This window comes from Hyperoodon ampullatus (assembly GCF_949752795.1).
Source record: "Hyperoodon ampullatus genome assembly, chromosome: 4".
Classification (NCBI taxonomy): domain Eukaryota; kingdom Metazoa; phylum Chordata; class Mammalia; order Artiodactyla; family Ziphiidae; genus Hyperoodon; species Hyperoodon ampullatus.
The window spans coordinates 59,639,030-59,661,535 of record NC_136917.1 but is presented as its reverse complement, the minus strand read 5'-3'; the positions used below and the strand labels follow the sequence as shown (position 1 = coordinate 59,661,535).

Here is a 22,506-nt window from a genome sequence, read left to right as displayed (position 1 = left end):
AAAAATAGCTTTAAAAAAAGAAAATTGAGGGTACAAGCTGCTACCTCATTGAAATGTGGTAAAGCTTGAGAGAGATAATGTAAATAAGGTCTTTAGCACAATACCTGGCACATACAATTATTCTAAGGTTAATTGTTATTTTTTTTCCAGCTCTTTACAATATTGGAGACATGGTACATGCTGCCCGGGGCAAGTGGGGAATTAAAGCAAACTGCCCTTGTATTAGCCGGCAGAACAAATCTGTGTTGAGACCTGCTGTCACTAATGGGATGTCACAGGTAAAGTGGTGTGTATAGGTACAACTGAGAGAAACTCAAGTTCTTTGTACCAGGAAGTGCCTCATTTTCACCTCTGTTGTCCCAGGCTACTGTTAGATTCCTGGGGAATTAGGGGATGGGGAGGCCTGTCTAGAGAGTGCCCCAGAAGTTACTCAAGGGATTTAAATTCCCCCTGACTGGTATGAGTTTCTCTTCCTGTGTCTTTAAAACCAATTCAGGCTTGTTTGATTAATAGCACAAAGAGATTCTTTGCATCTTGTCAAGATTTGTACCTCAGGTTCCTTGTGTAGGCGAAGAGTATAGAAAACGTCACTAGGAATACAATCCTGTCTGTATGCATGATCTCTGCCTTGTCATGTTAGGTACTGAGGAAAGAAATATGAATATTAGCCTGCTGATCTGGGATCATTCTACCCTGAAAGCAGTCCTAAGCCTTCACAGAGAGGCAGTGATTTTCTCATTGCTCTGTCAGAGGTGGAGGTCATTCTGGTGTGATGGTGACTATTTTGAATAAGAGGCTATTTTAAAAAAAAAGAAAAAAACCACACACACACCTCTTACATTCGGAGGGCTTTCCATGAATGCTACACATGATCAATAAGAGGTACAGGGATTAATGCTGAGAGATCTCAAAATATCTTTTCAGTAGAGTTGACATATAAGATCAAATCATCTGGAAAATTCAATAATAGAATAATAACCATTTTATTGAGCATTTATGTGTGCCAGACACTATGCTGAGCTCTTTGCATATATCAGTACTATCTCATTTAATCCTCAGAACAGCTCTATGCGGTCAAGTTCTAATCACCAATTTGCCAGTGCAGAATTTGAGCCTCAGGCATGCCAAACAAAAACGCTGTTTTATTTTCAAGTCTTGTTCAGTGCTCTTTCCACAGAACCTAGCATAGTTTCTGTCACATTGTAGGACTCAACAAATATATGTTAAATTAATGAATGAGTGAAATAGCAGTTTATGGGACAGTTGCTTTCCCAGACCTGTTTAGTGTCAGCTGTCATTACTATTTGCATTGTATTTTTTCTACACAAGGACAAAACCTTAACCATGTTGGCGTTCTGTGCTATAGCTTCCTAACATAAACCCTAGTGCCTCTTCTGGAAATGAAACCACCTTCTCAGGTGGAGGAGGAACTGCATCGGTAACACAACCAGAGACTGACCATGTTGCCAAAGCCGACAGTACTGACATCAGATCTGACGAGCCTCTGAAAGCAGACAGTTCGGCGTCAAATAGCAATAGTGAGCTAAAAGCCATCAGGCCCCCTTGCCCTGACACAGGCCCACCTTCCTCTGCCCTGCACTGGTTGGCGGATTTAGCAACTCAGAAGGCTAAGGAAGAAACAAAAGGTGAGATTAACACAAGCCTCTGCCCTGCCTGTGGGTGGAACACTTGAGTTATTCTGGGATTCTTCAAACTCACACATTACCATCCACATTTTTGAAACATGCCACTTGCTTTCTCTGGCTGATCATGTAAAATGAGGGAATCTCTTTCCACTTGTTTCTAGAAATGGAGCTTTTTAAAAAAGGCACATGGCTGGGTTCTACCCCAAACCTCTTTAGTCAGAATCGATATAAGATTTTTAACAAGCTTCCCAAATGGCCCTGATAGCTAGTATTACTAGCCAGGAGGGCTAGACTTGTTTTTCAGTGGGCACAAAATCACCTGGCAAATCGTTAAAAATGCAGATTCCTGTGCCCCACCAGAACTATTAAGTGAAAATCTCTTGGAGTAAGACCAAGATTCTCCATTTTTAACAAGCACTCCAGGTGATTCTAATGCAAGTATTCTGGAGACCCACTTGAAAAAACACTGTCTTAGAAAGTGAGGGAAACGAAAGATGGATGGGAACAAAAGGAAGTTTGAAATCCAGATCTGGAAAAGAAAGGAAGAAGTAGGAGAGCTTCTCCTTGGCCATGAGACCTGCCATAGTCATAGCTCGTCAGGCTTGGCCCAGACAAGCCGTACGTAGTTTGGGGGGCAGGGGAGGGGAAAGTCTTTCCTCTTTCCCACTTGGCTGATTTTTAGGAGTCAGTTGCCTGCTGGGTATTCCTTGTGCCTAATGCTATTCCTGGTTATGTTCTTACAGAAGCAGGGTCCCTGAGGTCGGTGCTCAATAAAGAGTCTCATTCACCCTTTGGGCTGGACTCATTCAACTCCACTGCAAAGGTCTCTCCGTTGACTCCAAAGCTTTTTAACAGTCTGTTACTGGGTCCCACTGCCTCCAACAACAAAACTGAAGGCTCTAGCCTTCGAGACCTCCTCCACTCCGGGCCCGGAAAGCTTCCTCAAACCCCCTTGGACACAGGCATACCCTTCCCCCCGGTCTTCTCTACATCCTCAGCAGTAAGTGTCCTCTCTACAACTCTAGCCTTTGCTGCTTTTCCATGAAAGAGCCATCAGAGATCTGATAACTGGGTTAGAGGGTATATGACTGACCTGTGTCCTCCACATTATCAGTCCAGCTGACAAGATCTTTCTTTATATTAAGTTTTGGGAATGTTTGAGATCCTTTTAAGTAGTAAACCTTTTGTGCCATGTTAGGAAGTCAGTAGAAATTGAGACTGAAGTTTTTTAATCATCAGCAGGAATCACTTTATTTTCTTGACAATAACAGACATTAAATTTTTTCTAAACGTAGGCAGTACATTCATATTGTACTCTCTTGGGTATCTAATAGACGCCTCAAACCTAACACCTCTAAAACCACACTCCTGTTCTTCTGCCCGTGAGCCTGCATCTCCTTTATTTTTTACTTCTCTTGGTCAGTGGCTTCCAATTGCTCGGCGAAAAATCTTGGAGTCTTTTGGGACTCCCCTCTCACATTTCGTATCTAATCTGTTAGCATAACCTTTCAGTTTGATCATCAGAATGTATTCAGAGTGCACCCATTTCTCATCAGCTCCACTGCTTCCTCTCTAGTCTGAGTCAACATCCTCTCTTGCCTGAATTTTTGTAGTATACTCCTTACAGGTCCTCTGTATTTCTTCCCTTTCTACACAGAGCAGCTAGAGTGGTCCTTTTAAGATATGTCACATTATATCACCTCTGCCTAAAATCTTTCAAGGGCTTCCAATTTCATAATAAAAGCAGAGTCCTTTCAGTGGACTATAACGTTCCAGCCCTATCTTCCCCTCACTTCCCTGACTTCAACTACCACTTTCCCTCTTGTTCACTCTGCTCTGGCCACAACTACCACTTTCCCTCTTGTTCACTCTGCTCTGGCCACACCCACCTTCTTGCTGTTTCTTGAGCATGGCCAGACATGCTCTCTCTTCAGAGCCTTTGCACTTGTCTTTTTCTCCACCGAGAGCTCTCTTTCCCATGTCACAACATGGCCTGCTTCTTAATCAACTTCCTCTCCTCCCTCCTGAAATGTCACCTCTTCAGTAAGACTTCTTCTTAAATCACCCTTTTTAAAAGTCCATTCTACTCCCATCCTCCACTCATATCTGTTTCCTCTGCACTTTTTTTTTTTTTGGCTGCATTGGGTCTTTGTTGCTGCGCAGGGCTTTCTCTAGTTGCGGCGAGTGGGGGCTACTCTTCCTTGCGGTGCGCAGGCTTCTCATTGCAGTGGCTTCTCTTGTTGCGGAGCATGGGCTCTAGGTGCGTGGGCTTCAGTAGTTGTGGCACCTGAGCTCAGTAGTCGTGGCTCACGGGCTCTAGGGTGCAGGCTCAGTAGTACGGCACACGGGCTTAGTTGCTCCGTGGCATGTGGGATCTTCCCAGACCAGGGCTCGAACCCGTATCCCCTGCATTGGCAGGCAGATTCTTAACCGGTGAGCCACCAGGGAAGCCCTGCACTTTTTCCATAACACTTATTACCATCTGACTTGCTGTGTTTGATTTATTTTCTGCCTCATCTCCACTTAAAGGCATTTTTGTCTTTTTGGTTTTTTTGTGCTGCACAGCTTTCAGAATCTTAGTTCCCCAACCAGGGATCGAACCCAGGTCCCCAGCAGTGGAAGTAGAGTCCTAACCACTAGACTGCCAGGGAATTCCCCATTTTTGTCTGTTTTATTCACGACTGTATCCCTAGTGCCACAATGTTTGATACATAAGTATTTAGTAAGCATTTACTGAACTAATAAATTCAAAACGTACAAAATTTAAATTTTAAAAATACAGTGAAAAGTCTCCTTCCCACTGTTGCCTCCCTTTCTGTAGGTGACCATTGTTTCATGATTGTCCTTTCAGTGATATTAAAATATGTATATAGTTCCCCCCCACTTTTTACACAGATGTTTTTATACATTGCTTTTGTATTTTCAGTTTATGTATTTCAGAGATCATTTCAAACAAGTACACAAATATGTTTCTCATTCTATTTTATGACTAATGACTGAAATTTGATGAACTGTGGGTGGTTGAGCCTTGTACAATGTGGGTTATTTGTTTCTCTTTTGGATAAATGACCAAAAAAATTACTTTGAGCTCTGTCTTATTTGTACTGCTCCAACTCCCAGTTCTCCTTTTTCTTTTTAAATTTCCCCAGGATGTTATATGATTACATATACTCTGTAGAGATCATGATTAGTGATACTTCAGACATTGTGTTATCAAGTTAACAAAAGCCCTCCCCTTCCTTCACTTCTATGACCTTAGGTATGTCACTTTCATCTCTGGGCCTGAGCTTTCCCACCAGCTGAAACAAATGAGAGATTCTTGGTAGGGGACGGATTGGGGAGTAGGAGACTGCTTTCAGAATATACAGTTATCTTGGGTACTCTGGTACAACTGTTTATTGGGGTACACTCCCTGGTAAAAAAAAAATCACTGCCTTGATAAGTCACCTCAGTTACTTAATTGAAGTATATCCCTTGGGTATGCTGGCCAAAAAAAATGTGTAACCCTCAAAATAAATGATCTTTCTCACTCAGTTACAGCATTTTGTGATCCCTGCAGTCTACGTGCATATGCTTAAAATGGGGCTGAATGCCAAAGACATTTCTTAGGTCTCAGATCTCCTGCAGTAGAGGGGACCTTTCTGTACTTTTTTTCCATAAATATAAAGCAAAATATGAGGGCTAGGGAAATGTAAGATAGTGACTTACTAGGCTCCCCCCTGCAACTACAAAAGACTTTACAATAACTTTTATGAAATTTAATCAGGTAGATCAGAACTCCGTGTGAATATAACTGTGAGACTGTTTTTGAATACTCTACTGATGGTGCCTCAGTCATACTAACCTGATGGGTTTGTGTCTGGCAGGGAGTGAAGAACAAGGCCAGCCTACCCAACTTCCTTGACCACATCATTGCCTCAGTGGTAGAAAATAAGAAAACCTCAGATGCTGCAAAGCGGGCCTGTAACTTGACTGATACCCAAAAGGAAGTGAAGGAGATGGTGATGGGGTTAAATGTGCTGGACCCCCATACCTCTCACTCCTGGCTCTGTGATGGAAGACTTCTGTGTCTCCATGACCCCAGCAACAAAAACAATTGGAAGATCTTCCGGGAGTGTTGGAAGCAAGGCCAGGTAAGCAAGAATAAGCAGATCCCAGGGTCGGCTGTCTGCCTGCCCACTATAGCTACCAGGATAGTTTCAATTCTCTCTGGGAGACACTTTGCCAAGGAGATTTAGACATATACTAAGTTTGTTGTAGACAGCCTTGCTACTTCGAGTTTTCTTGGATTTTTAAAAGTCAGAAGATTCCTAAAAATACATTGTGGATCTTTTTATTTCTCAGCTGTGTAGCTCTGTGTTCTTAAAAGGGCAGTTGAAATTCCTGTGAGGTTGTGATCTGGCATTAATGACACCTTTAGAGGAAAATCCGTAAGTGTGATATGGGGTGAGGCGAAAATGGGTGGAAGTGGGTGGTACTCTTCTAGGTAAATGTTTCAAGACCATACAAGTCTGTGTGATAGTGTGATAACACTTCCTGATTTTTATACATTAGCAGGTGTGAGGAAGGGGGGGAGGTTGTAGAATTGTCTGGACAGTTTTTCATTCGAGATGTGAGGACGTATTTTCAGAGTTTGCATTTGTCAGCTTTTTATCCTCTCACCTCAAAATAGTGGTAGATACCAGGGCAGCAGAAGTGATTTTTGTGGAATGCGCCCCCACCCCAACCCCCCGCAGTGAGAATCAAGTGTAATAACAGAGTAGAAGTGTTTTCATTTTCTGCAGCTGACATTGTTGAAATCCATAGATTCTGAAACTGGGAGGGAATAATAAATCATTGTGGAGAAGAGGTTGTCCCCAGGAAACCCTCCTATTCTGTCCCTTAGCCCTGAGCTAAGTATTTCCTAAGTGACTCTGATTGAGATACTTTTTTTTCCACAGCCAGTGCTGGTATCAGGGGTACATAAAAAACTCAAGTCTGAACTCTGGAAGCCAGAAGCCTTTAGCCAGGAATTTGGAGACCAGGATGTGGACTTGGTGAACTGCAGGAACTGTGCTATAATTTCCGATGTGAAAGTTCGGGATTTCTGGGATGGCTTCGAGATCATATGCAGTAAGTAGCTTTGATATCTGGTTCAGTAAAAGCAGACTGCAAAGTAAGCATCTATATGCCCAGCCCTACCGCTGAAATAACAAATTCCATCCTCTTAAGAGGAGGAACATTCTATCCTGGTGCCAACCAGGTAGCTCTCATGGCAATCACATGGCTCCCAGAGCATACCTGGACTTAAGCACATGATCACATGGGATGTGTGGAGCACTTTCACTTTGAGATGGAAAAATTTATCATGTACTAAAGCAGTGGCTAAGGAAAACAAAGCCCACCTTATCCATTATGGGGGTTTACAAGTCTGAAAATAAGAGTTTAGTCTTCTAAACCTTTTAGTCACTGGAGAATCAGGCAACAGCCAACCCAGCAGATATTTGTAGGACTGCTTTCTGTCTTACAGAGCGATTAAGGTCAGAAGATGGGCAGCCAATGGTGCTCAAACTCAAGGACTGGCCTCCTGGGGAAGATTTTCGGGACATGATGCCGACAAGGTTAGTGAACTACAGTGAGTCATCTTGAGAGACTTGTGCTTTGCTAAAGCTGTCACAAAGTAATCACCGAAAAGTGCACTCCACCTCTTTTCCTTTTTCCCCGATAACAAGCTAAGTCATCTTTCATGCTTTTTTTTTATAGGTTTGAAGATCTGATGGAGAACCTTCCTCTGCCAGAATATACCAAACGAGATGGCAGACTCAATCTAGCCTCTAGGCTACCCAGCTACTTTGTAAGGCCCGATTTGGGCCCCAAGATGTACAATGCCTACGGTATGAGGGAGAGGCCATAATTGACCTTTTTGGACACTACTATTTCCATTTCACCTGTAGAGGGAGATTTGTAGTCAGGATCATGTGTAGAGATGATAGAGGGCAAAGTGACAGGCGCTGAAGAAGTTGACAGTATCCAGGATGGGTTAGAATATGTTTGCTTTTGCCATTGATTTGCATAATAGCCCTTTGGGCCCAGTACTGTATATGTATGTATGTGTGTATATATATACACACACACACAGTAGTTAGAAAGTTTCCTCTCAAAGGTTCCATCCAAGGGACTTCCCTGGCGGTCCAGTGGTTAAGACACTGTGTTTCCACTGCAGGGGGTGAGGGTTCTATCCCTAGTCAGGGAACTAAAATCCCGCATGCCACACGGCACGACCAAAGATCCTTAGCTTTTAAGAGACTTGATAAGAGTGAAGACGTCTCAGTACCATGCTACCCAACCAGCTCTTTGTGAATTCACAGTAATGTCCGAAACCACTGTGAAAGCCAGGCTTCATTTGAGTGTCCATAATGCCCATATCTGTTTTGCTTTTGAAGGACAGATCATTTAGGAGGGTGGAATTGGATCGATGGCCAAAGCTAATGATAGTGTCAACTGAGCTCGAAATCAGTTTTAAAACACTAGAAAAGAGACGAGGAGGATTATTTATTGATAAATAGATATACGTTATTCTCCCAGTGTTACACATTTAAGAACATCTTTCAGTATGTTTTCACTTGTAGGGTCTATATGGATTCTTCAGAATATTGCCCTTTCGGGAATTCCCTAGCAGTCCAGTGGTTAGGACTCCATGCTTTCACTGCTGAGGGCACAGGTTCAATCCCTGGTCGGGGAACTAAGATCCTGCAAGCCTCGCGGCGTGGCCAAAAAAGAAAAAAAAAAAAAAAACAGAATATTGCCCTTTCACCTTGCATATCTTCCTTTTACCTTCAGGCTTGATAACAGCAGAAGACAGAAGAGTTGGCACAACAAATCTTCACTTAGATGTGTCTGATGCAGTTAATGTGATGGTGTATGTTGGGATCCCCATCGGGGAGGGTGCTCATGATGAAGGTATGATTTCTAGAACCCAGTGCTTCAGCAGGGTGAGGTTTAGCCTCAGGAGTAAAATGGTATGTCTTTCTCCTCAGTCAGGGCCAGTGGGTTTTTCTTAAATCTCTGCCAGGCATGATGCATAGTAGGTGCCCAGACAAAGGGGTGATTGCAGCAGAGGAGAGTGGTACTTGTGTATCTTTGACCAGAGTTATTCCCTCTCTGGGAATGCTGCCCTTTAACACTGAGTATGTAGCATCACAAAGAGGAATAAAGAAGAAAGGGCAAACTGGCCTACTTTGTCCATCACCCAGTTCAGCTGTGGGGTAATAGGTGATAAAGCCAGGTCATTTGCACAGAGATGAAGCATAAAAGTGATATTTTGCTGCATTGCACTCTCCGCTATCTCAGTGTAGAATTAATGTGTGTTAATTATGGAAGTTTTAGAAAACAAAATTTTAAAGAAGAAAACTCAAAATCTCAAAGTTCAGGGATAATCAGTATCATTACTTTGGTATATTTCCTGCCACACATTTGCTTTTGATGCTACACATCTGCACATCTTTCCATTAGGCTGTCATTTAAAGGGTCATAAGAGACAAGGATTAGAAGCCAAGCCTCTTAATTTGCCAGAGAAGCTTTACTCTTCGTGGCCTTAAATCCACAGAATCCTAGAGTTTGAAGAGGTCTTGAGAAAGTATACAGTCCACCTACTTACAGCAGGAAATAACCTGCAATTTGAACATAAAATATGGCTACACAGTTTGAGCAGGAAATACGTTTTAAAGGAACACTATATCTCCAAAAAATGCTGAGTCTCTGTTAAGTATGGAAGATTAGGGTCGCTCTTCCCATGTGTAGGAAGCTTAGACCAATATGAGTTTTGATTCTTTGATTCTACCTTATATCACTCCAGAGAGATAGAGAATAGTAGAGACTAAACTTGTTTGAATTGGACATTTTGCTTCACTCAGAGGTACTGAAATGGCTGGTTACATTGAAAAGTGTTACTTTGCTCTTTTCAGAGGTGCTCAAGACAATTGATGAGGGAGATGCTGATGAGGTGACAAAGCAAAGGATTCATGATGGAAAGGAGAAACCCGGTGCTTTGTGGCACATCTATGCAGCCAAGGATGCGGAGAAGATCCGGGAGCTGCTCCGAAAGGTATGTCCCTGAGTGGGTTCCCAGCTCACAGACGAAGGGTCTGGGGATGCTGAGTCAGCCTGCCTAGGGTTTCTCATGTGGAGTCTGTTGGCATTAAAGACCTGTGCCCTCTGTCAAAATGCTCCATAGGGCTGAATCCACACTTAGAGGATATTGAATAAAGTAGAAACTTTGGCCCACCAGTGATGTTACTGCAGCAAGTTGGATTTATCCTGTTAATAATCTTTATGTATTTATTGATTTTTCCATCTTTGGGTTTTGATCATGGCTTCATGATCAGGTTGGAGAAGAGCAAGGCCAAGAGAATCCCCCTGATCATGATCCAATTCATGACCAAAGTTGGTACTTAGACCAGACCCTACGTAAGCGACTCTATGAGGAATATGGTGTGCAAGGCTGGGCCATTGTTCAGTTCCTGGGAGATGCCGTCTTCATACCTGCTGGAGCCCCACACCAGGTATGTTCCAACCTGGGGGTAGGGCTGGCTCCACAATTCCCATAGTTTCCTTATATCTGTGTTTCTTGCTAATCTGGCAATAGATATAAATGGCTGGGTTAGACTGATTGCTCTTCAAGTGCAACTTATTTTTTGACGTTTAATTTTCTTCCATGTAATTTAATTTTTTTTAATTTTATTAATTTTTTAAATTAATTAATTTATTTATTGGCTGCATTGGGTTTTTGTTGCTGCGCTCAGGCTTTCTCTAGTTGTGGTGAGCGGGGGCTACTCTTCGTTGCGGTGCACGAGCTTCTCATTGCGGCGCTTCTCGTTGCGGAGCACGGGCTCTAGGCACGCGGGCTTCAGTAGTTGTGGCTTGCGGGCTCAGAAGTTATGGCTCACGGGCCCAGTTGTTCCGTGGCATGTGAGATGCTCCCGGACCAGGGCTCGGATACGTGTCCTCTGCATTGGCAGATGGATTCTTAACCACTGCGCCACCAGGGAAGCCCCCCTTCCATGTAATTTTAAATGCTCATTTAAAGATTTTTAAATAAGGGAGACTATTAAAGAAAAGGTGAGTCTCTGTTCAGCTACCTATGCCATATCCCTTTTCAGTCCCCTTGTCCTGCCTTCTCCAGAAAGTAGCCTACTGTTAACAGTTTGGTGTATATTTTTCCAGATCCTTTTCTGTGCAAATACTAACGTTTTCATCTATAAATATATATACTTATAATCTTTCTGCATTTGTTGTCCTTATGAAAATGGAATATCATAAGTATTTCTAAAGTGTTTTTTAAACAATATGATGGACACCTGTTGCTGACTCTCTAGTGCCTGATGTTTGCCTCTGTACTTTTCCTCTCCCAGGTGCACAATCTATACAGTTGCATAAAAGTAGCAGAAGACTTTGTATCTCCAGAGCATGTAAAGCACTGTTTCCGCCTGACTCAGGAATTCAGGCATCTCTCTAACACTCATACAAACCATGAGGATAAACTGCAGGTAAAGAACTCCTCCTCCACCCCAACCCTGTCTTCTCATCTCCTACTAGGCTACATACACAGGAGGCACATTCTGCTTTCTGAGGATATTACCTGGGCAGTATAACCGCAGAGAGATGGTTAAGGGACCCATGTCTGGGGTATGGAGTCCTCCCTCCAGGAGGTATTTAATCAGTCCTCTTCAGGTTTGCTTTTAGAGAATATGAATCTTTTAACCTAATCACTTCCAGTGTGACAGTCTTCTATTTCTCTGCCCCTGGAAGATACAGTGTATCCGTGTTAGTAACTGACTAGACTGACTTCCTCAGTCAGGTGGGAAAAGCACTGTGGCAATGTGTTCTAAACCTCTTTCCCGGAAGCTGCTTCTCACAGCAAATTTCTGTGCAAACTCAATTCCTTAGAGCCCCGCTAGGGACTGTAATCCATGTCCCTAAGAGTTGTTTCCCACTTGTAGATCTAAGCTGGACAATCAGATTAGGTTTTCCTCTGCTCAGAAATGGATTGGAACTTTAAGGGCAGAATTTCATTGTTAATATACTTGGATGCTTTAATAACATTAAAAAAGAAAAAGAATAAGGAAGCAAGATTTCCCAGGCAGAACTTCAGCATCTGAATAGGCATTCTTCCAGCCTCTCACATGCGACCTGTTTTCCTCCATCGTGCCTGTGACTCAGGTGTGTTTTCTTTGGTCAGTGACCCATGAGGTTGTAGATTTTTCTTGGTTGCTGGTAGATTTAATCACCTTTAACCCTGAACTTGATCTGTTTTGCTGTTCCTTTTTCAAAATTATGGAATATTTCAACCATAAAGTTCCTATACAAAGTACCATCACATTGATAAATAGATAACATTGATATTATAGATACATAATGCAAGTATTCAGGCATATATATTTCAGACCCCACCTCCATTAGGTCTCTACTTGTTACATGTCACCTCCCAATCCTCTGTCACTGCTTTATTTTCTTCTGTAGTATTTTTCACCATCTAACATACTATGTATTTTATGTTTGTTTCTATCCCTACTAGGACATAAGCTGTTTAAGCTCCATGAAGGCAGGGATTTTACTGTTTTATTCACTGCTTTTCCCTAGCACATAGTAGGTACTCAGTAAATATTTATTGACTTAATACAAAAAATGTAATAGAGAACAGCAAAGGGGGCTTGTGTGCCCATAACTCAGCTTAAGAAATAAAGCATCATATACGTACCACATACACAATATATACATATACAACAACTACATTATTGAAGCCTCCATGTACTCTTTCCCATTCCATCTCCTCAGAAATAATCACGGTGTTGGTTTAAAACCGTCTTTATCCTGTTCACTTTATTTTAATAACTTTTACTTCACATATGTGTTCCTTTTTGACAAATTAGAAAATATGTATAAGCACAAAAGGGAAAAATACCCAATAAATCCTACCTGCCCACTATTGTTTTAGTGCATTCTTATTAGCTACAGGACCTCAGGTAAGATTCTTAACCATGGAACCTCAGTTCTCATCTGTAAAATGGGGATAATAATAGAATCTACCTCATAGTATTATGGTAAGGATTAAATGAAAGTCCACATAAAGAGCTTAACAGTAGTTCCCAGCATATAGAGGATGGTGATTACATAGACTTTCAAATGATGAAATCATTCTTTTTTTGAATATAGACTATATATTTTGTGTGACTTGTAAATCATCTTTTGGGATTGATTTAGGAAGCACGCAGTCCTGGTTGAGGGCTTTCCTCACTAATCAGAAGGCTTTTAGTCAGTGTAGGACATAACATTTTCATTTGCAGAACACAGTCTGTGGCTGCCATAAAGTGACTGTGCTGAAACTACAATGAGATATCATCTCACACCAGTCAGAATGGCCATCATCAAAAAATCTAGAAACAATAAATGCTGGAGAGGGTGTGGAAAAAAGGGAACACTCTTGCACTGCTGGTGGGAATGTGAATTGGTACAGCCACTATGGAGAACGGTATGGAGGTTCCTTAAAAAACTACAAATAGAACTACCATATGACCCTGCAATCCCACTACTGGGCATATACCCTGAGAAAACCATAATTCAAAAAGCGACATGTACCAAAATGTTCATAGCAGCCCTATTTACAATAGCCCGGAGATGGAAACAACCTAAGTGTCCATCATCGGATGAATGGGTAAAGAAGATGTGGCACATACATACAATGGAATATTACTCAGCCATAAAAAGAAATGAAATTGAACTATTTGTAATGAGGTGGATGGACCTAGAGTCTGTCATACAGAGTGAAGTAAGTCAGAAAGAGAAAGACAAATACTGTATGCTGACACATATATATGGAATTTAAGAAAAAAAAAGGTCATGAAGAACATAGGGGTAAGACAGGAATAAAGACACAGACCTACTAGAGAATGGACTTGAGGATATGGGGAGGGGGAAGGGTAAGCTGTGACAAAGTGAAAGAGCGGCATGGACATATATACACTACCAAACGTAAGGTAGATAGCTAGTGGGAAGCAGCCGCATAGCACAGGGAGATCAGCTCGGTGCTTTGTGACCGCCTGGAGGGGTGGGATAGGGAGGGTGGGAGGGAGACGCAAAAGGGAGGGGATATGGGAACATATGTATACATATAACTGATTAAATTTGTGATAAAGCAAAAAATAAAAAAAAAAATAAAAATAAAGTGACTGTGCTGATTGCTCTCTCCAGGTGAAGAACATCATTTATCACGCAGTGAAAGATGCTGTTGGCACCCTCAAGGCTCATGAATCCAAGCTGGCAAGGTCTTAGGCATGGAGAAATTCCAAACTCGCCTGTGAAGCAGGTCTTTCACTCACAACACATACAGGGAACAGCAGGGTTCTCTGCTGGAGCAGAGGTCCTTCACTTGGAGCCAGTGTGGTCAGTATTACAAACTCTCCAGCCACTCTTTGCTGCCTCAACACTGAAGGTTGACACAGGAAAGTCGCACTGTTCACACACACAGTTTCAGACTCCAAGCCAAGGGTGCCACATCCCCATCCTGTGGCCTTTTGGGACTCTGAATTGCCTGAATATCGCTGGGCTTTCCTGCACATTCTCATGATTTGAGATTCGTGGAAACCAGGAATGTGGGCACACCTTTCTTTTCTTTTTCTCTTGTGCCTAGTTAAGTGGGAATGTGTTTGGAGGTAGGGGGAATCACATAACTGGTATAAGTGGGGGCTAATTGCTTAAACACGCCTGGTGGAAGCCTGACGGTGTCTCTGCACATGACCTCTGACACACCCCATCCCGGGAGCCAGGTGAAGCCTTTCCCCACCATCTCTCCCGTAAACAGTGGAGTCTTGAAGGACCCAGGGGGAATCCACTGCTTTTCCCAAGGGGCTCCAGGATTAGGAGGCGTGTGTATTTAGTGAAAAATAGGTTTGTAGTGAAATAGTTACTATTTCATGAAAGTAGATATTTTTAGAACTTTTGAAATACCACAGTTGTTTTCCTGGATTATGAGGAAAGGCACATTACATTTAGTCTTCCTTTCGATAAAACTCTTTGAAGAAATAAGATTTTTAGAAATCAACTGCCCATTATAGCACAAAAATCAGCCAAAGCAGAATTTTAAAGAATTGGCTTTGTAGGATTCTTTTAGTTTCTCCCCATCCCATCTCAGTCCTATCTTGAGGGAACAGCCATCTTGAGAAAGAACTTTGTCACGTCTGTGCTGTTGGTGTGTTCCACGCATACACACACTGGTGACTCCAGGACCCATTTCCATCTATTACCAGTGTTCCCTTGGGACTCCTCTTATAGTTCCAAATGCAAAGGAAAGTTTGCTTTCCTACATGAGGCTTTTTGTTTTGGGGGTGTTTTGTCCGGAAATATTTTCAGCAAAACTTTCCAACTCAGTGGAGTTTTATTAAGAATTTATTTGAAAATGATGGAATTCATTGGCCCATAGGTACATTGGAAAATGTATCTATATTCCTGGCTGTACTGTAGTGCCCTGCAGGCTTGTTTATATGTTCACAGTTACATTTTTTTTTAAATAAAAGTCATTTACTGTAGAATACTTTTAATTTCACTTTCTGTATTTTAATTTTGTTGAAGGGCTGATTGGGATTTCCATGTTCTTATTAAAAATCTAACAAATCTGTTCGTAGTGGACTAAATTCTTCCTGTGCCAGCTGTTTTAAAAAGCAGGGCCAGGTTGAGGATGGGGTTGGAGGTGGAGGATGGTTCATTTTCATATCATCATTACATTGTTGCAGCCGATTATTACTTTTTGCTTCCTGAATGTGTCCAATTGGGAGAGGGAAGTGCCAGGTCATTGTGGTTTGAGGGCTTGGGGATGAAGGGAAGGTGCTACATGAGTTAGAGGGTAGGAGCAAAGATGGGCTTTCCATAGTTTATGCTCTATGGGAAAGCTGGGTTCCTACCTTCCTGAACAGTCTGGGGGGGAAAGGATATGGGAAGTGGCCAGAGCAAGGTTTTGGGCAATCAGTGACAAAAGTTCATCAAAACAAGAGGCCTGGCTGTCCACGTATGAAATTAAAGTGGCTTGAAGGGTGAGGACAGACTGCGTTCCAATTAGAAAAGGCCTTTTGAAGAGGATGTTGTAAAGAATAGCAAGAGGGGTCATCAGAAGCTGCTTCTCTGGATCCTGTTGGAAAAACATCTTCCAAAGTGTTTCAGCCTGGAAATACAATTATCCCGGTGGAAATAGACCATTGTGTGGTTCAAGGATACTGAGCTTGAATAGGACCATAAATGAAATACAGAGTTCTGAGCATGTCCTTTCAGCCTGGACGGGCACGGGTTGATGTTATGGTCATCAGAGGATTACACCTCGACATAAAGAATGCAGAAGCTTTGAAATGGCACAGGAAAGGAAAGCAGTGGGGGAAGGGGGGTTGCAGAGGTTGCTGAAGCTTTGTTGCTTTGGTGAAAATCAGGAGGCAGGCTAGCCTACATTCTGGATATAAATGTCTTCAGAATTAGGGCATCCACTGCTGCCAGTGCTTGCTGATGGAGATGGAATTGGAACCCCTGGATTCATCTCCTACCTGGACCCCAGGCCTCTCTACCAGCCTCTGTTTACCAAGAGGCATCCACCTTGAGAGCACAGGGCTCAGTTCCCTTACAAAACTGAAAAAGCAGATCAGACTGGGAACGGGGTTAGGTCCTTTTCCAACTGGAGTGATTGGTGATGGTGGGGTGGACAGATGCCCCTCTACCTTTGACTTCAGGACTTCCTGGGTGGGTGTCTTGATGGCCTGTGATGGGGGAGGAGGGTTTGATAGTCAGCAGTTGGGAGAAGTAGCCCATTTAGTAGACTTCCTGAGTTCCTATCTTAGCAGCATGACTTTGTGGTTCTGTGACCCTTGGCAAGTTATTGAACCTCCCTAAAGGTTCCCATTTTCTTATATTCAAAATGAGAATAACTATAACCTCTGCCTTATAGGATGGTCACTGAAATAATGCATGTGAAGCTCTTAGCACAGGGCCTGACACACAGTAAGCACTCAATAAGTCATAGCTATTATTCCTCGTGGGATGTTCTTTCAGACTGTTGTGGGCAGGGCAGGAGGAGGGCTAGGATGTCAGGATGGAACCATGAAGGCCTCTGAGGACCTCAACCCAGGGCTTGGAACCCAAGAAAGGTGAACAAGCGATTAGAAGAAGGCAGGTCAAAGGCGCATACCCGGCGACAGCAGGTGCAGGGGGCGCGCCGCCGCCGCCGCCGCGGCCTCCCCTTTAAGAGCCGCCACCGCCCACGGCCCGCCGCTGCGGCAAGGACCTCCCCTTTAACGGCGGCGGCTCGGCGCTCCGCGGCCCCCGCGGCGGCTGCTGCTGCGGGTGCTGCTGCTAGTGCGGCTCCTGCTGCCGCCGCCGCTCGGCCTCCAGCAGCTGCATCCTCGGCCCGGGCCGGGTTCCCGCCCTGCGCCCCGCCCGGCCCCGCCATGGTGTCCTGGATCATCTCTCGCCTGGTGGTGTGAGTGCGGCGGCGGCGGCGGGGCGCGGCCGTTTGGGAGGGGGATGGGGGCTAGGGATGGGAGGTAAGGGGTATTGAAGCCCGGGATGGACCACTCCGTGGCTTCATACAGCAGAGTCACCTAAAGACGCATCGTCCCTATTTGGGGTCCCCAGAGACGTGGAGGTGTGGGACCTGGAGGAGGGGGAACTGTTAGAGGAGCATGGCAGACCTGGCTTCCCACCCCTTTTATTTTTAATTTCCCTGTTTCTTCGCCCTCCCTCACCCCAGGGGCTAGGCAGCACGGCTTGATTTATCAGGGGAGGCGGCTTGCCCCCTCCCCCACGTCGCAGATCTGACTGGAGGAGCTCCTCAAACCTGGGCCCTCATCTCCCTTGGGGAGAGGGCTAATGGAAGAGCCCCGGGAGCAAGGCAGGGCCTCCTCATTCCATAGCTTAGGGCCGTGGCAGCCTTGGCCTCCCCAAAGGGCCGGGTTTCTCCTGCCTCTTCCACTGACTGTCAGGAGACTGGGGGGTGAGGGCACATGCCCTGAAGACCCCCCAGGGAGGACGGGATATGGGAAGCAGAGATGCTTGGAGGACAAAGTGTGGGAGGTAACTGGGAGAGGATGTGTGTGGCCAGCCTGGGATTGTGAAAGCCGTGGAGAGGAGAGTGTTAGGTGGCCTTCATTTCAGGCTGCCAGCTACGTCCCTCCCACCTTCCCCAGGCTGCAGGAGGGTACCCTCTCCCACAACCGGGGACTTTGTCCTTGAGGATTCCGCCCCCCACCCCATCTCCAAAGGCTATTTCTCAGAAGTGTCCTGCCTCAGTGAGGCAAGTCCATGGGGGAACAGGCAGTACCACACACTGTCAAGGGGCTGGGCCTGGCAGGGGCTCCACATGGGCCTCAGCCAACCCCTGCCCCAGCTCAGGTCCCTGCCCCTAAGCCTCTACCTTGGGGGACTGACACCCCAGAATCCCCTCCCTGCTGTCATGTGCTTGTGTTCTGGCTTTCTCTAGACCCACCAGACTCTCCCTCCTGCCTCTCCCCCATCCCACCCCAGAGGGAATCCAGGGGCCTCAGACCTCCCTGTGACCTTCCGAGTGTCTGCTTCTCTCGTGTGAATGAGCTCCCTGAGCGGCATCGGTCCTCTCCTTCCCTCACGTGTGTCCTGTATGTGATCTCTGATGGGATCAGCACCGGACTCCACTCTAGCCAGGACCTCCAGCCCAGCACACTACCCTGAGCCTATTCCCAAAAGTGTTTACATGGGGGAATAAACCTCTCTGCCCCTCTCAGGGCCTCCTGTCCCTGTGCCCTCTGCTCCCCAGGCCCCCAGGGCTACAGTGGTACCTCTGACTGCCAGGTAGAGTGCCCTGTTAGGTGGCCCTACCCAGTTTGGCTCTGCGACAGGGAGGTAGAGGCTAAGGGCAGATGGGTATGAATGGGAGTGGTGTCAAGAAGGAAGACAACCCTGTGGCAGTGACCAGACCCCCACCCCTGATATGCTTATGCACAAACAAGGATCAGGGCTGAAGAGGCCACATCAGACCCTCTGGCTCTGGGTCTTTCTGTGCCTCAGGGGCTGGAGAAAAACTAAATAAAGGGTTACAGAGGAATTCCCTGGTGTCCAGTGGTTAGGGCTCGGTACCCTCACTGCCAAGGGCCCAGGTTTGATCTCTGGTTGGGGAACTAAGATCCCACACGCTGTGCGGCACAGCCAAAAAAAAGGGGGCGGGGGGTTGTTATGAGGCATCACCCTAGCTGGCTGGGGCTTCCATGCTTGTGTATCACCTCAGGCTTGCCTGCTTTGACCTAAACCCTCTGACCTGAGTTCATCAGTCCAGCTGATGTGGCACTCTGGAGTTCTGTCCATTCTCCCCTTACCTACCCAGGGACTGATGCAGAGCTGGGAGGGAGAGGCTACTGCTCTTGGCCGAGGGGCCCAGTAACCATGCCTGCCTCCCTAGGCTCATCTTTGGCACCCTGTACCCAGCCTATTCTTCCTACAAGGCCGTGAAGACAAAAAACGTGAAGGAATATGTGAGTGTATGACCCTTTATCTCCCACCCAACCCACGTGGCAGAGATCAGGGAGGACACTGGGTCACATGACAGGTGGGGATGACTTTGTACTAATGCTGTCAGCACTAATGAGACCTGGTTCAGGGGAGGTTCCTGTGTGTTCCTTTCCTCCAGGCCTGGTGTGATACGCAGGCAAAGTTGAGGTCCTAAGCGTCCCCCACAGCACCTCCAGCATGGTTGGCAGGCAAAGGTGGGGTCCTGGGTGTTCCCCCAAGGCCCCAGCCAACACCAGCCTCTGTACCTTCAGGTGAAATGGATGATGTACTGGATCGTCTTTGCCTTCTTCACCACTGCCGAGACACTCACAGATATTGTGCTCTCCTGGTGAGATCTAGCATCCCCTCCCTGCATCTCAGGGGCCAGGGCCTCTGACTTTTTCTACACAGCCAGTCAAACAGAAGACCGAGACCCAGGGTGGAATCCCCCAACAGTTCCATGGGGTCCTGGGTGTCCCCTCCCCCCAGTCCCCATCCAGGCCTGGCTTGATCAGCAGAATCAGAACAGACATAATCCTCACATTTCTTTCTGGCGGTAGCCAAATCACCACAATAGAATTCAGGAAACCTGCTTCTGCCGGACTTGCCGTGACCTTGGCAGGTCACAGTTTCTTAAGCCTCAGTTTCCCTATTTGTAAAATAGGCATATGAGTCAATCTTATAAACATTGGATGCTTGTATTTCAAAGGCTTTTTCTAGGCACTACTAGACTATGCATATGTCCTTTGAGGACACGGAATGCCCTAATCATCTGTATATTCACAGCAGGCGCTCAAAAATGCTTACTGAATGAGCAAATGCCTCTTGGAAGAGAGGACTAACATGGCACGGTACACTGGAAGTCAAAAGAAAAGAGTTTTACAGAGAGGCAGAGGACAAAACATCCTTGCATTTGTAGATTTCAAGGGCCTATGGCCTTTGAGAAAAACAGTTTTAGAAGAGGAAGTTGAATGGGGTCAAATTAGGAAAGAGTAATGGGTTAAAAATTGAGAACAGTGAGTGTAGGTGCCTCTTGACACAAGCAAAGGAGGGAGCTTTGATGAGGATGGAGGAGACCTGAAGGAGTGTGTGGCCTGGGAAAGAGCCTTGGGGAATGGAGAACGATCCTTAAAAGCAGGGGCCATGCCTTGGCATCAAGGGGTGGATCCAGAGCACAGCTGGAGAAGCCCGGCTTCTTCATGGGAGGAAGGGCAGGAAGAGAATGGAGTGAGGACCCAAGAGTGCACCTGGAAGTTTAGGGATCTCTTCCATGGTGTTGACCCCAGGACAGAGGAGTGGGTAGTCTTCTGTCAGAAGAGGGTGAGGAGAGCCACTGCTGCGGGAAATTCCTGCGGGATCACCTCTCACCTTCCCACTTGGAGTCTCAGTTGAGCCTCCCCTTGACCAGTCTCCTGAGCCACATGGGGACCTCAGTGCACTAAGGGGTGGGGGGCCAGCCAGGGTCATGCAGAGGGTCGGCGCACCTCCTGACTCCCTGCCCCAGGCTCCACCGCTTGCCTCTCTCTCCACCCAACAGGTTTCCATTCTACTTTGAGCTCAAGATTGCCTTTGTGATATGGCTGCTGTCCCCTTATACCAAAGGCTCCAGCGTGCTCTACCGCAAGTTCGTGCACCCAACACTGTCCAACAAGGAGAAGGTCTGTTGGGACGAGGGAAGCTCCCTTCCCATCTGCCCCAGGTCGAGGCAGCCCAGTGCCTGTAACCACGTGCATTCGTGGCTCTCCCTATGGGTGATCTGGCAGGGCCCTGGCCTCCTCGGGCAAGCAGTGCCTTTGTCCAGGTGTGAACAAGGGCAGGGCAGGGCCTGGCCAGCAGGGCCCAGCCCTCACCTCTTCCTGCTTCCCCTCCGACCCCTCAGGAGATCGACGAGTACATCACACAGGCCCGAGACAAGAGCTATGAGACCATGATGAGGGTGGGCAAGAGGGGTCTGAACCTGGCCGCTAATGCCGCGGTCACGGCTGCTGCCAAGGTGAGATGGGGGCAGACCCAGCTCCCAGGGCCCCACTTTGCTCATCTCGTCCCCCTGGCCAAGCCCCTTTGCATCCACCAGGTCCTCAGGTCTGTGAAGGTTTGGGGTCTTGTGCAGCTTAGGGTTCCAGTCCTGCCTCTAACACCCTCCAGCTAAGGAACTTCCACTCAACGGGCCAGTTTCCTCATCTGTCCAAAGGGAAAGCATGGCCCCAGCCTGTCAGTGCTGCCATAGGACGGGGTGAGGACACTGCGGGGAGAGCACTGAGCCCAGTGGCTGCCCAGTGCCCCACGGTGACCTCTATCTCCACCCCGCCCCTTCCTCCGGTTCTCCCGGTGCGTGGTGGTGACCCTAGGGCCAGGGGGTGCTGTCAGAGAAGCTCCGAAGCTTCAGCATGCAGGACCTGACCCTGATCCGGGACGAGGATGCGCTGCCCCTGCAGGGGACCGACGGCCGCCTCAGACCCAGCCCTGGCAGCCTCCTGGACACCATTGAGGACTTAGGTATAGGCCAGGCCCAGGGCTGGGCGTGGGGCACAGGGGCAAGGAGGCCAGGTGGGAGAAAGGCCAGACCGCTGTTCTCCTTTCCTCCCCGAACCAGGAGATGACCCTGCCGTGAGTTTAAGGTCAGGCACGAACCAGGCAGATCCCCGGACAGAGATCTCTGAGGATGACACGGGAGACAAGACCCCTAAGAGGGCCAAATCCATCAAAAAAGTGCCCAAAGCTGAGGTGAGAGCTGCGCCAGAGCTTGGGGAAATGGCAAGGGGTTGCGACTCCAGGCTGAGCCCTCTGTCTTCCTGTCTCCTTCCCACAGCCACTGGCTTCCAAGACGCTGAAGACCCGGCCCAAGAAGAAGATCTCCACGGGGGGTGACTCCGCTTGAGGCCCCGGCACGCACCCCCCGCCCCAGGCTGCAGAGCCCCAGCTCCACACTGTGCCAGCAGCCCTCATTCTCAGGCCCTAGGGCCTCTCAGATGGCTGGTTCTGGTGCCTGCCCAGTGGCCCCTCCCCCGGAAGGGCTTGGAAAAGAGGAGGGAGGCCCTGCTGTGGGGGCTGAGGGTAGAGGCTGGACCAGGAGCTGAGGACTGAGCCACTTGAGGAGGTGTGGGCTCCTCAGAGCCTGAGCGCTCTTCTCCCCGCTCCAGCCCTGCCCCCGCCCACCCAGTGCCTTGCTGAAGACCATGGCCATCCCCTTGTCTGAAGTCCTAACATGGTCCCACTGCTCTCCCTGGGTCGGGCTCGGGGTCGGGGGCCAGTCACAGCCCAGAATGACCAGAGACAGGCCTGAAGGCCCTGGGAGAGAGGGAGGGAGTGGGGAAGGCCTCGGAGAACCTGGGCA

The 22,506-nt window shown here is 46.8% G+C and overlaps 2 protein-coding genes across 3 annotated transcripts in view; both read left to right on the top strand.

The window, feature by feature from the left end:
- Positions 1-13,952, top strand: part of KDM3B (lysine demethylase 3B) — a gene marked incomplete at both ends in the record, with an annotated part of 58,581 nt that extends 44,629 nt beyond the window's left edge. The window contains 12 exons of the mRNA XM_079703074.1: positions 151-278; positions 1,367-1,646; positions 2,390-2,646; positions 5,513-5,779; positions 6,587-6,758; positions 7,156-7,246; positions 7,389-7,519; positions 8,466-8,585; positions 9,590-9,729; positions 10,010-10,186; positions 11,036-11,170; positions 13,872-13,952. Of these exons, the coding sequence (XP_079559200.1) occupies positions 151-278; positions 1,367-1,646; positions 2,390-2,646; positions 5,513-5,779; positions 6,587-6,758; positions 7,156-7,246; positions 7,389-7,519; positions 8,466-8,585; positions 9,590-9,729; positions 10,010-10,186; positions 11,036-11,170; positions 13,872-13,952 (1,979 nt within the window). The remainder of the gene's footprint in view (positions 1-150; positions 279-1,366; positions 1,647-2,389; positions 2,647-5,512; positions 5,780-6,586; positions 6,759-7,155; positions 7,247-7,388; positions 7,520-8,465; positions 8,586-9,589; positions 9,730-10,009; positions 10,187-11,035; positions 11,171-13,871) is intronic.
- Positions 13,953-17,101: 3,149 nt separating this feature from the next.
- Positions 17,102-22,050, top strand: REEP2 (receptor accessory protein 2; the record flags this gene model as incomplete). Of its 2 annotated transcripts, none has more annotated exons than XM_079702236.1 (8): positions 17,102-17,133; positions 19,084-19,156; positions 19,445-19,521; positions 20,710-20,830; positions 21,052-21,165; positions 21,527-21,668; positions 21,766-21,896; positions 21,982-22,050. In XM_079702236.1, 8 exons carry the CDS (start codon positions 17,102-17,104, stop codon positions 22,048-22,050), a joined length of 759 nt encoding a protein of 252 aa, XP_079558362.1. The 2 variants fall into 2 exon arrangements, with proteins under 2 accessions (XP_079558362.1, XP_079558361.1); XM_079702235.1 differs by having other exon boundaries at positions 21,521-21,668.
- Between the last annotated feature and the right edge of the window lie 456 nt (positions 22,051-22,506).